We start from the raw sequence: 14,606 nt of genomic DNA on the forward strand, positions 1-14,606 counted from the left end.
ATTATGTCAAAAACGGAAAAACGATAGAAATGGAGATACAAGGTTTTTTCTGACAGCAGCGATATATTGTATTCTGGAAGAGCGGAATCTGCAGAAATAGATTTCACCCAGTTCTCATCCAGACTGATTTAATCTAAATTTCTACATTGTTTAAATGTTCATGTATTGGCACCGATAGATACGCTCATGAAGAATATCTGATACCAACATCGACTCACAATTGCCATATCGGTGCTTTCCTACAGCTTTGATTCTTTTTTCTGTACCAACCACTTGTTCTGTAGCTTGTATTATAATATGTTATAATCGTATCTGCTGTACGTGTGTGAATGTTTCAAATAACTTGTTAAACATTTAAAACAGAAAGAATGCAGGTCCTGAGTGCTGCAGCCATCTAACATCAGTGTTTTTGTCCCTGATGATGCCAGAGCCATCCACAGTTGAGAGTTTGCGAGAGCATAATTGGCCTTCCTCTCTCTGGGTGCGTAGGATGACCATCCCTTTCTCCTTTCACCCAGCGCCATGCTAGCCAACACAGGTGTCTGCTCCGGGGAAGCAAGTGCTAGCAGTCACTCTCCCAGCCTGGTAGCTTTGTGTGATAAGAGGAGACCTAGCTAGCAGGTGGAGTTGAAGTTCACTAAAATCCCCCAAAAATAATAAGAATGCAATGAAGAAAAGCACTGAGAAGCACTGATCCAACACTTCAAAGATAATCCAGTCCTAGTCCTCTTCATTTCTGGATTTTCACGCTGCAGTAGAACACTATAGAATTCAGAGCACCAAAGTAAATTTTCCCTTTATCTGATTGGATAAAGCAGCCATGGAATGTATTTTCTCTCATAATTGAGCCAAATCCCCCCCAATAATGCTGAAATGTGTTTCCCATCTATGGGGGTATTTTAATCCCATGCTCCCCACAGATAAGATGCTGTGGCTCTCATGGCATGTTTTCTTTGTCTGAGCAAACTCAGTGGAGTCCAATAAAGAGGTTAGTCAGCGGGGTTTGAGAGGTGGGCACCAGTATGAATTTCTACACGTATTGAAGGCTCAGATAAGACGATTAGAACCAGGTTTAGAGCATCGGGACTCAAGACTTGCCCAATATGTTCATCTTCTTTCTTTTTTTTTTTTTTGTTATATATCTGAAGAAGAGAATGAGATGAGCCACTAAGATAAAAGATTTCTATTAATATTCCTTATTCAGCCAATTTTGTGCCTTATTTTTGTTTCTCTTGCAAATAATTTTATAACTTGCAAATAAAAGACAGCCAGTGTTTGCTCCAATTACATTTTTTTTGTTGACCCATTAATGTCGAACAACGGGGCCATAGTGTAGTTGTTCATGCTGGTCTAGCTGTTTGTACACAGATTACATCTTTTGACTCAGTTGTGAGGGAAATTAGATTTCTTTCCAAATACAAACTGAGCCTAATTTAATCAATTAAATTTCCAGCCACCACAACTTTAGTGCTTTGTTTGTATCATGAGCCATCATAGGTTAAAATAACATCCCTCAATCTGTTGGGAGAGGACTCTTGGACAACTCTTGGACAAGATGGGCAACAATAATATGATTTCTAAAAGGGAATTCTATTAATAGGCCAGCATCTGGGTTTGCATTTCCCTTTGGATTTCTGTGCTGAGCCTTCAGTCTCGTATCACAAGATTCCCTGAACTTGTCCTCCATCCTTAGGCAACATTAATTCTGTCAGCATAGACTCATGCTCTTGCCTGAGAGGTATGCAGCCCCCACAAACTTAATTTACTTCTGTTATGTTTCATGCTTTCTTTCTGGGGGAAAGAGGAGGAATTACATTTGGGTGTTAACATGGACCAGTGACTTTAGACCACATCGAGTTCCAATCAATGTCACAAATAATTTAGCGCCGTTTTGGCGTGAGAATTCCCCGGATGAACAGCGCTCTGTCTGTATACAGCGAATTGGTCACGTTGTGCTCATAAGCACACTAAGCAAAGATTTATATGGGGGTTTAGCTGTAATCATATTTATGCATTGTTTCCCGTTGCTTTCTCAACCTCTCAACTCAGATGATTATCAACCCTGAATGATACAGAATTAACAGAAACATCTGATGTCCTGTCATCTTCCAGAGTATATAGCAGAGGATATGACTAGGCCTTTGGTTCATTGATTTAATTTCTTCGGGCTTAAAACCTTTGCCTTAGGGAACCGGCAGACCATGCTGTTCTCTCTCCACAGCCAAAGGTTGAAGAATTCCTCTGTCATACCTGCTAATAGCACTCAAGTCAGCAAGGTTCAGCCAAGGTTGCTGTTCTTTTAAAGACAGATGTTTTGAGCTGAAAGTGCATCACACAAGGTTCATCTGGAATCTTTCTGGACTCAATCAGGGCTCACCAGTTTTTCTTGTTCTTTTCCAGGGCACAAAGACTCTGGAAGGTGATGGAGATGAAGACGAAGAGGAGGATGGTCTGATCCAGCCAGCACAAGTGTTTGCGCCCAAAAGTCTAATCTTGGTCTCCAGGCTGGATTACCCGGAAATATTTAGGGTAATGTATACATACAGATGGCTAACATGATGTGATGTCAAAACTACAGTAGATATCCATAATTTCCTTTGTTACCTCAGTATTTGCAACTGGTGGCCTTATTATCAACACTTTTTCCATTGTGATTGGATGTAAAACTAACACACTGCTGTTGTGTTATAATGTGTGTATTAATGCATCAGTAGTTAGTGATTGCAGTGTATTTTATTCCAGCACAGTATATTATTTTTTTCTCCTAATCACTTACTTGGGGAGTACGGATGAGAATTTTTACCAGTATTTACCAAGTTCCTTTTATCAGTAACCCATCATTACTAGTCAGCGATTACCGACAGATCTAAAATCATGGACACAACCCATGAAAACATCAAACATAGCACTGCGATCTATATAAACAAGGTTTCAGGCTTTATTAAATGACCAAACATAGAACTTACATTTACCATGTAATATTAGCCCCAGTAAACAAACATACATGGCCTAACTGGGGCTAACCTGAAGTTCATACCAACATGACATTAGTAGCTTGCAGCTTTTAAGCCTTTTGTCATGGGACTAACTACAGAGGCTAACCTTTAGCTAACAAACACATTAGTAGGCAATAGCTTAGGCTGTACTCAACAAAAGCAACATGACTTAAAAAACATCAATTGTAGCCTTTCTTAGCTCTTTGCTAAATATCCCAGTCATTTTTGTTGAGAAATACCAAAACAAGTACATGAGCAGGGGTCAGTTTTTGACTCCAGCATATCTGGATGTCGGGATCAGCTATTGGTCAATGACTAAGAGTTTAAAAGCATGGATTTTGTAATCGGTAGGTATTCAGAAATTGTGTAAGGTACATTTTGGATGGTTTAATTTCTGCTGTATTGCTTTATCAGTTCTTCAGTATACAATGACCCTCAAGGTGAATGATAAACCTGCCTATTCGAAGATCAGTTGTTTATGTGAAAAGTGTATGTATTTGTCAGTTGACTGGGTAATTATTAACATCTCTGTTTCCAGACTACTAGCCCATTATACACTGTAATATCTGTTGGTGGTCTGTTTTTGTAAGGCGGTTCTGCTTTTATTTATTATTTATATCTGCTTGCCTCGGCATCTGAACTTCGCATGCTGTTTAACAGTGTAAACAGGTCATTATTAAAACAAACAACGATGCGATAATTGTTGAAGGCCTAACTAAAGAGATGAATCAGTAATCTCTAAAGAGGTTCCTTTTAAAACAGCTAACTGTTTTCCTCATTATTGCTTTTCTGGAGAAGTTAGTTGTGGGATAATTGAGCCCATTACAGGGCTGAATGATATCGATCACTACTGCAAACAGTTCTGCAGTTGTTTAGCTGATGGAATGTGCGGGGACTGGAGAGCAAGCGCATAGGAGTCCAAAGCCAGGAAATATACTGCATCCAAAGCTTTATCCTTAGAGACTGAAGACTCTTTTCTTTTTTTTCTTTCTTTTTTTTTAATATAACTTGGCCTACATTTGTGGAATAGGTAAGGGCTGTTGTGGAAAAGGAGCTGTTGCCCTCTAGTATTCACCCGAGACGTAACTGTTTACAACCGCATACCAGATTGACGAGTGTGGTAATTTAGCCACTTAAGCAGGCATTCTTACGTGTGAAATTAGCCCCCATGGTGGCATTTCCTGTTAGTGATACTGTGTTAAATCCCTGTTAAACTTAAGAAATGCATTGGATTGTGGCGTCTGACAGTGAGAGACCTTTTTTCAGGTAGGTATGTAGTGTGTCTGTGGCAGTCTGGGAGGTCTGTGTTGTTTATTGCACAGTGTGTTTTTGCATGTGTCTATGTATGTATACCTTTGTGTGTGTGTGTGTGTGTGTGTGTGTGTGTGTGTGTGTGTGTGTGTGTGTGTGTGTGTGTGTGAGTGAGTACATACTAAATTCCATGTCTGCTTTGTCTCCCAGGGCTGTTTGGGGCTGATCTACACGGTTTACATTGACACTCTAAACTTCCCTCTGGAGGGTTTGGTGGCCAACCTTCTCACATGCACAGTGCCTGTGGCAGGAGGCTCCCAGGTGAGGCTTTACTTACCCAGACAATTCTTCAAATGCCTCTACCCTGAGCCAGCGCCAGTGGCTGGTCCCCCAGGGAGCCTGTAGGGGGATGCCAACTCTAAGAAGGGGTCAGTCAGGGTTAATTCACTCGCTTGACTCGATACCTTAAGTATTGCATTGTCGGAGAGTAGACGTCTCACCTTTAGTGGTATTTCCATGGGAGAGTGGGAGGAGGCAGACGGAAGGCAGTATCCTTGTTTTGTTCACCATTCAGATAGCGCTTATAAAACTGCCTTCTTCATTATGCCACTATTAGCCTTTTTGCATCTTGTTTAAAGGTCTATTAAAGAGTCACAGTTTGTTATTGTCATTTCTTTTCATCACAGATGAGTTGAGGGAGGAATAAAATGCAGTTACTCCAGGATACAGTGCTACATTTAAACATAGAACATTAGCAGACAGCAGTGCAGACAGGCAATAAATACAGTAATTATAAGCAAACTATGCAATGCTATACAAAAGTGTTTTAAAAAAAGAATTTGCACATTTAATATTGGTACCAAAACAGAATTTCTGTTAAAATAGCTTAATTTCAGTTTCAAGCACGTATCATATGGAATCATACATGTATTGGCAGACAATTACTTAAAAAAATACATAAAAAAAATAAAAGAAAGAGATCAGTATTAGACAGATTTTTCAGATTTTACCAATATTTCAGACGGATATTTTGTTATGTGTTTGTGCTGGGCTGTTTTGGGCTACTTTACTAGAATATCAGCATTTTGTTAATTTCACTGTATTTTTAGCCTTATAGAAATAAATGTTATATTTCTCTGTGCATCTAGTCTCAATTTCTACATTTTAAAAATGTTTATTTCTGCGCCTGTATCCTAATTGGTAGAAATAAGTGAGTCCATGGTTCAGCAGCCTACTGTTCAGCATGTGGTGGAAACCATCATTTTTTTTATTCTTGCCGGTAGAGCACGCTGCTCTGTATTCAGTCACCAACCACAAAGGCTACCGATTGCGCAGCCAGTGCTTCCAGCGATGTTTGGTGCCAAATTCTCCCCGACCTTTTGACTGTGCTCAAGCAATAACAGAGGCAACACATTACTTCATTGCATTACATACATCCAATTGTAAAGATTGAGGAATTCCAATCACTATTAGGTCGGAACTATCTTTTGTATAAAAAATTATATATGATCTCTTTGTTCTGTAGGAAGATAATTGCTTGTGGTCTCCACATTTCTTTGTCATTATTTCTTTGGCTTTGCTAAAGTTTAATAAAAACAGCCTGAACATCTCAATTTATAACACTTGCAAAGTTTGACCTAGTTTTGCCCTTAGGTGGCGCTACAGTGCACAAAGAGGCTTAAAATTGCCGTGATTGGCAATAAGATTCCCGTGATTTTCTGTGTTCTATACATAAGTAAAGGGTGTTAGGATATCACACTTTTTAAGAAGAAAAACTGCAATTTCAACTCATATAAGAATTTGAACCGTTTGTCAGGTATTTTTTGTGGTCAATATTTTATTAACAAGCAAATGCAAAAAAAAATAAAACACACAAGAACTAAGTTCAAAAAGCCCAGGACATGCCCACAGAGCTTCCCACAACAAGCGTAGTACAGAGTCAACAATTATGGCTAGACATCAAAGTAGCAACACCGACGAAAAGATCACTGGTTTGTGTTTTGCACATCTTCAAAAACACAAACAAAATCCGAGGTTTCAAATTTTGTGGTTACATTTTTCCATATGGTTTTGATACAAACCAAACCGTAACCCATAAACTGAAGACTGAACTGAACCATGAAAGGGGTCAACCATTACACCTCTAGGCAATGACCTATTCAGTAATTCATCCCTGCCTCTAGCAGATATGTATATGACTGTACCCCCAACAATAATTTGATATAGGATCTCATGTAGTCCCTAAGCATCATTTAAATATCATGAATAATTTTAGTATAATTCACTAATACATTTCACAATTTCACACCGTGATTTCTTCTAGCTGCATTAGATCAAATGGAGCACCCTCAGAAGTACAAGCACATCCTTCAATGTGACCCAAGTTCCAGCCAATTAAAATGTCAGGAATAGCCAGGTACCCATCAGCCTGTCGTATCTAGCTCTTACCCAGCCTCATCATATTCAGCATCAAGTCCTTTAAGTGGGTCTAGCTGATGACTGCTGGGAGTTTATTTGCTCATATTTGCCTTGTTTTACAGTGTTGAGCCACAAGCATCTTACTCTATGGCTTTTCTTCCTGTTTTAGTCAGCTGCCATGCATGCCTGTTTTATTTTAGTAAACCTGTGGTTTGAGGTTTGCTGTGTGCTGCTGCTGGACTGGCTAAAATTAATTTGGTTGGGCAGATGTGATGTTGCAGGATAGCAGCAGTGGCATGATGTGAGGGTGAATTAAGCAGGACTGAGACCATAAAGGAAGTTTCTTTAGTGTACACAGCTGCAGCCCTCTTATGTAATCTGAGAGTTTTGTGGTTCATAGCCTAGCCTGCTTCTTAAAATCCAGAGTTAGCCTGAGCTCTGCTAAGGGATGCAGGTGGCAGTGGGAACCTGCCACGAGATGCATGAGGGCAAGGAGCGAGTCCTGAGAGGGAAAGAGTGCTTGTTGCTCAGCTGCCCAGGTCACGCCCTCAGCTCCGCAGTGAGGCCGCTTCACTACATCTCACCTCGACCTGGGTGGCTGAGCTGCAGCATGGGGGCGGTGACAAAGAGGCAGAGCAAAGAGCTCTCATCCCCTCTGGGCTCGAGTAAAAAGGACAGAAAAGTCTAGCTAGAAGCCAATGAAAAGTGGCCAGCTTAGCTTAGGTTTTGTTTGAATGTTTTGTGTTTGTTGTGTGTGAATAAAGAACACAGCTGCTGAAACCTTGAACTCTGCCTCCAGCATCCTCCTCAAGCCTGGGTCAGTGCACGACATGTTACAGTTAAATAGGTGTGTAGCCCTGGTCCTGGAGAGCTGCCTTCCCGCAAGGTTTAGCTCCAACCTGTTTCCAGTAAGCTCCGCCAGCCCCTTACTTAACTCTAACACATCTGTTCCAGCCAATCAGGGACTTCGGAAGGGGTTAGTTAGCTGATGACAAGTTGTGGTTGAAAGTTCTGCTCAGGATAATTCTCCAGAACCAGAGTTGGAGACCACTGGCCTACAATAAAGTGTCAAAGTACTTTGAAAGCAGATCCACCATGAAAGTGCTGGCCATGTGGAGCTAGTCATGGTTTCTATGAGGGACATTAGACAAGCAATTTTTAATTGTTCTTCATACTTTTTGTTCAGGTTTTAAGAGGCCAAAACCTCCTCCATCTACAGGTTTGATACCCTAATAAACCTAGTATCTAAAGCCAAACGGAATATGCACCATCTGTAGCCATTCTTTTTTTTGTCGTTTTGAAATGAAACAACAGTGCTGACATTATGCAAATTGTAACATAAAAACAAGAAAACGAATTGCCTTGGGCTGCCAACCATTTCATAGGCAGATACTGGACAAACTGTAATAGGCCAATAGATATTTAGATAATTTAGCATTTTTTTTTTTTTATTATTTATTTATTTATTTATTTATTTATTTATTTATTCATTCATTCATTCCCAACTCAGGTGTGTATTACTGAAAGAACTGAATTTATTAGTAAAAATTGTCTTTCTTCATTACCTTGTAGTTTTTATGTTTATTATGTTCATCTAAGAATTTTGACCCATCACAGGTGCAGACCTTACATAGTACAAGTTTCATAGTATTTACTGAATAGTTTATAGTACTAACTGTGTAATAAGCCTCAAAGTTAATAACCGAATAATAAGCCTAGGGTATGAAGAGTTAATGTTTTTATTGTTTCTGCCTTTAACTTATACAATAAATAGTATGATCTGGAACTAATGCCACTGTTTTTGTCCATATTTGCAGAAACTCTTTTCTCTGGGAGCTGGAGATCGACAGCTGATCCAGACTCCTATAAACGACAGCCTGCCTGTTACCAATAAAAGCTTGTCTCTCCTCTTCCAGCAGCTAGGTGGGTGTTTTTCCTTAATCTTTTCTTCTACAGAAGGCACAGGTGCAGGCCCCATTAGTTGACCACTGTTGCCGGCGTCTACTCATCCTTCCACATGTTCAGAATTTCTGGGTAATTCAACCGTTCATATGTAAAGAAATTCAATCAGAGTGGTCTAATGTGAAACGGTTAATTGTATGAAAACTTCAGCAACTCAGAATGGTTTACAGTGGTGGCAGTAAGAGCCTGATATGCCATGAAGTGTACAACAAAAATATAGCCATTTAATGTACGCACCAATACAACCAGTAAACCGAAACTCTGATTTTTTTTTTTTTTAATTGATTGAAAATGTAAAGTGTTGAAAATGGTGAAATAGGGCTAAATCTGGCCTCACAACACTCTGCATGTACCGCTCCAACATGAATAGACTTTAGAAAATATGTTTTACGTACGCTTAATGTTTTTTTCAAACAATTTCAAAACCATCATGTCTCGTCAGCATATTTGTGACCACTTCATTTAATAACTTTCCCTGACGGAGCTTTCAGAGGCATTAAACTGTTCAGGTGTTTGGTTCCTATCACCACCACTGTGAGTAATTCTGACTCAGTGTTTCTCTGAAACAGAAAATTTCATTTCATCTGGCAAAATCAGTGGAATTCCCTTTTAATTCAGCTCAACGCACCAGGCTGCGAATGTGTTTGTTTTTAAGTTGCGTATTTAAGTGTTTGCTTTGTAACTGTATCCTTTTTAATCACATTATTCAAGTTGATTTTAATTCATGCATAATCATTATTGTATTAATGCGTATATCAAGCATTTTCAGGATAAACTTTGCCTCGTATTTATCGCTTATAAGACAAGCCACAATGTTCAGATGGTGTAGTTATGGAATAATGTAGGCATCTGCCTTTGAAACTGAATAGACCACAATCTCCAGTATTAATTGTGTGAATATCTAAAAATCCTTTAAAGAAATGGGATTGCTAAGAGAGTGCTTGCTTGCTGTGTCCATTTCCTGCCATATGAAGTACATGATGTGGCTTTTCTATGGTTTACTGACATCACATTGCCGTCTGTATAGAGCAGGAGTCATGTAAAAACTCTCAGTGCTAATTCTGTAGAGTATACAGACAGTAAATAACTGAAGGTGAAGACTGAAGAGAGTAAACCAATATTTACTTTTTGGCTCTTAGTGAAGCGAAACTCTTTGATCAGCTTGCTTTTTATGATGTAGTAAACCTGTAAGAGGTCATTTCGCAATGTCTGAGCTGACGAATGGTTGTGAAACAATATGCGGTGCATTTTGTACATTCTCTTGAGGCATTCCGAGCAACGGGGGGAAAAATGCCCTTATTTATTGAAATGAAAGTAATTTGCTTATTGCTGAAAGAGTAGTGTTGCGTGAAAGCAATAGATAGTGACCTCCTGAGGAATGTTCTAATAGTTAGCATGCTCCCAAATCCCAAACAGAGCAGCACAGACACACATACTTGTGCACGTACATTGCTCATAAACGTACCTGTATAGCATTACAGCTATGTAAAGAGTCAGTCTAGTGGACAAATTATCTGCACATTGACCTTCTCTCCTGAGCCGTGGCTTATGTCAGTCTTCTAAAGCATACATTTCAAAAAACGAATGGACCACATGTTACGCAGATATTGAACATGAGGCACCGGCAGTGATTAGCCTCATATGTCTGAATTCTTAATGCGAATTCCAGGGTTTTCCACAAGCATTTCAAATTTTGTTGTTCTCTCGCTTGGACATCAGAACGTGGCTACGTGCTCTACGTGGCCAGATTTCATTGTTGTGAAGTAGAAAAAAAAGCAAGGTGGACCTTCTCAGTATCTCTCCGAACTTTTGCTTGTTTAATGCGGAGAGGGGAAGGAGTTCAAAGAGCCGTTGAGGTTGCACGGCAGGGAAGGACTAATAGCCAAGGCAGCAACATAGGTACTGTAAGCTTCAACAGTGTCAATTTTGAATGATTATCATCTGCAGAATTATTGCGATGAACAATACTGTTATTATCCAGATTCACTTACTAAGAACCACATGTGAGCATCACAAAACCTTACAAGTATAGCTAATTTTTTCCTCGATGATGGCGAAATTACACTTGACCAGGTGGTAGGTCTCATGTACCTGAGTTTTTGTTTATGTCCAGGTTTATCCACCTTTGGTCAAATTCCATGTTTTGTTGATTGTGTGATTGAAAATAAGTTAACACACATTCTCTACACAGGGCTCACATCTGTACATTTGAATGCAAAACTGCTAATTATTTGCTGAATTTACCATATCGGAAAAAAGTTCAAACACAAAATGTGGCCTGATCATAATTATGGAAAAATGTCATTTATTTGTTTCCTGTAGATGATGTGTTGACTTATACAGATCAGGTATAACAATATGAACACTTGTTTCTACGCTCACTGTCCATTTTATCAGCTCCACTTACTGTATAGGTGCATTCTGTAGTTCTACAGTTACAGACTGTAGTCCATCTGTTTCTCTGATACTTTGTTAGCCCCCTTTTACCCTGTTCTTCAGTGGTCAGGACCCCCATGGACCCTCACAGAGCAGGTACTATTTGGGTGGTGGATCATTCTCAGCACTGCAGTAACACTGATGTGGTGGTGTGTTAGTGTGTGTTGTGCTGGTCTGAGTGGATCAGACACAGCAGTGCTGTTGGAGGTTTTAAACACTGTGTCCACTCACTGTCCACTCTATTAGACACTCCTACCTTGTCACTCCATCTTGTAAAGTCAGAGACGACAGCTCATCTGCTGCTGCACAGTTTGTGTTGGTCATCCTCTAGTCCTTCATCAGTGGTTACAGGATGCTGTTGGCTGGATGTTTTTGGTTGGTAGGCTATCCTCAGTCCAGTAGTGACACTGAGGTGTTTAAAATGTCCAGCAGCACTGCTGTGTCTGATGCACTCATACCAGTGCAACACACTAACCCACCACCACCACATCAGTGTTACTGAATCGCTGAGAATTACCCATTTAAAAGTAAACATAAGAATGTTAGTTTACATAACAGTGGTACGTATTTACATTATTTTTTTAATTAACTTATTTCTGCAATTTCCCTTCAGGATCAATAAAGTTGTATGTACCTACCTTCCCATCCACCTACCTTGTAATATGCAATAATATCAGTTGTCAGCCCTGGACTAAGGCAGATGGAGATTGAGCAGAGTTTCTGTGAAATGTTTGATGTATTTTCTTCAAGTAGTCTGATTTCTATCATGTTTTCAGTTTAGCTTTTGTGCCAGTTATTCTGAAGGGCACTATACTGCAAAGTTTTGTTGACCACTCAAAATCAAAAACCCTTGTAATCTCAAGTGGGAATGCTTGAGAATGTGGTTCACAGGGACCTTTTTGGCACAGATCCACATGAACTATTCAACTTTGCTGTAGACTAGTTATTGTGCAGTGTTTCATAAAATTGTACTTTTTTGTGGATTTATGTTAGTCGGAGATTAATGGTGCGCTCACAAAACAATATCGTCAAGTGATTTACTTAAGCCTGCTAACCCTGGAAGTTAAGTAGTCCTTTTCCTCTTCTTTTCCATGTCACACAGCCTTTTCTCTGTGAGCTTTGCAGTTTTCTCCCGTTCTTCATCTGACACAACTCTTTTAGAACATCTTCCAGAAACCATTAAGTTGCTTAATCATTTTTGAGTTAAAGTTGAACTTTGTGGCCTTCTGGTCATAAGAGTTGTGGTGAAACAAACCGCAGAGTCTGGAAGCTTGTCAAGTTAGTCATTACCTTCTTTTTGCTTGTTCGGTTGTGAACCTGTCAGAATCGAGGAGATCACCAGCAAGATAATGGAAATCCAAGTACCCAGTTTTGTCCATAATTGTGTCATTAGCTAAGTGTGTGTGTTGCTTGGTATCGTGTACAGTGCGATTTGTGTGTTTAATGGACTAGAAAAAGTATTGCCTACACACTGTTAATAAATCAGACCATTTATTCCATTAAAAGGAGAACAAAAACCAGACACAAACTGAACAGACGTTTCAGCTTTTTGCTATCATCAGTGCTCATGGAGCAACCCACTCAACCTATTTCCATCTGAAGACTCAGCTTAACCTCACCTGAGTGGCTTCTGTTAGGACCTTCTTAAAGTGATAGTACACCAACAAGGCAATATACTCCATCAGTGTGTCCCATTTTAGGGGCTGTGTCCTTCGGAGGCTGCATTTGAATGCCGATTGTGTCACAGCAGAGCAACTAGGCTGTCTCGTTTTGAAGGCTCTTTCATATGCAAGAGTACACTTTTAAATATATTTATTGGGTTTAAACTGGGGTGAATGGCTAACAAAAAACAAACAAAAAAACGTATAAGTAGCTGGTGGGGAAGGATCTCCAGCTCTAATAAATGAAAAAATAAACAAAAAAAAAGTTTCTGGCTCCATCTTTAAAGAATTTAAAAATAACTTGACAGGAGCGGTGTTTCATGGTGCAACAATAAGGGCGGAAACAGCAGTGCTGTGACGCAAATAGAAAATCGGCTGTAGGGCAGGCAGTCACGTTTCGGTTAAGCCTTCATGGGTCTAAGCAGCATTTATGAACAGCACTCTATGAAGGCATGTCCTTCAAAGGATCCAGCCCCTGAATTGGGACACAGGGAGTATTTGTTCAGAAGTCAAATCACTGTTGTTGGAACAAAATCTCATATCTCCATTTTTTTTTTGTCGATTTTCAGTTTTTGACATCATTTGAAAAAGCATGTTGGCCTTTATATTGTGTGTAAATTTCATGAAGGATGGATCAAAATAAATGGCTAAAAATGACTTGGAAAAAACTCTGGTTCCATTGACTTGCATTGAAAGTAATGTATTTTTTTTCCTTCTCTTCCGTTTTGGAGATACAAGGTTTTATTCCGACAGCGAAATACATCATGACTACATGAGACTATTTCAAAATAATGTATTAATCAAACACATTTATAGAAGACAGTCTTATTTATAGAAAACAGCTGAGATTAAGATCCTCATTCACACCATTAGGAACCAAAGATATTGGTTCTTTTCATCAAAACCCTCTCGGCACCCGTGAAATGTAAATCTGTGAGAATGTGAGAATGCGGATTCAAAATGACGGAAAACTGAAGACAAATGGTCCAGCAGCAATCTGCACCACATTAGCTCATATAAATGTCGATTAAACTGCTTATTTATTTATGCTCACCTTCACTTGGAGTTTTTCACTGTGAATCATCCTTATTGGGCTGCTGTCCTGCTAAGCCAAGCCATATTTTTCCCTCCACATTTCATAACAGATCAGAGCTTTGTCAGGTACTTGGTTGATATTGAGTGTCCACTGACACAACTGGGGCACCTTCTTCTTCTTCTTTCGGCTGCTCCCTTTAGGGGTCGCCACAGCGGATCATCTGCCTCCATCTTGTCCTATCCACTGCCTCCTCTACTTTTACACCATCCATCTCCATGTCCACCTTCACTACATCCATAAACCTTCTCTGAGGTCTACCTCTTCTCCTTCTACCCGGCAGCATCATCTCCAACATTCTTTGACCAATATATCCACTATTCCTCTTCAACACATGTCCAAACCATCTCAACCTGGCCTCTCTGGCTTTATGTCCAAACTGCCCCACCTTCACTGTCCCTCTGATCTGCTCATTTCTAATCTTGTCCATCTTTGTCACTCCCAACGAAAATCTCAGCATCTTCATCTCCGCCACCTCCAGCTCAGCCTCCTGTCTTTTAGACAGAGCCACAGTCTCCAAACCATACATCATAGCAGGACGCACTACTGTCTTGTAAACCTTCCCTTCCACTCTTGCTGCTATCCTTCTGTCACACATCAGCCCTGACACCTGTCTCCACCCACTCCATCCTGCCTGCACCCTCTTCTTCACCTCTTTTCTATACGGTTCATTGCTCTGCATCGTTGACCCAAAAGACATAAAATGTCAGCCAAATCTGTTTAGATGTACTAGGCTGTCCATTTGTGTCACCTTTTCGTTAGGGGCATGAAAGTGGAAATCGGGTAAAA

General features: G+C 39.9%; 1 protein-coding gene across 2 annotated transcripts in view; it reads left to right on the forward strand.

The window, feature by feature from the left end:
• The window catches only part of sbf2 (SET binding factor 2), a 144,655-nt gene that overhangs the window by 57,748 nt on the left and 72,301 nt on the right, over positions 1 to 14,606 (forward strand). For both annotated transcript variants that reach the window (XM_017707285.2, XM_017707286.2), the window contains exons 4-6: positions 2,401 to 2,529; positions 4,458 to 4,568; positions 8,483 to 8,588. In XM_017707285.2, the coding sequence (XP_017562774.2) occupies positions 2,401 to 2,529; positions 4,458 to 4,568; positions 8,483 to 8,588 (346 nt within the window). The remainder of the gene's footprint in view (positions 1 to 2,400; positions 2,530 to 4,457; positions 4,569 to 8,482; positions 8,589 to 14,606) is intronic.

This window comes from Pygocentrus nattereri, chromosome 15, assembly GCF_015220715.1.
Source record: "Pygocentrus nattereri isolate fPygNat1 chromosome 15, fPygNat1.pri, whole genome shotgun sequence".
Lineage (NCBI taxonomy): Eukaryota > Metazoa > Chordata > Actinopteri > Characiformes > Serrasalmidae > Pygocentrus > Pygocentrus nattereri.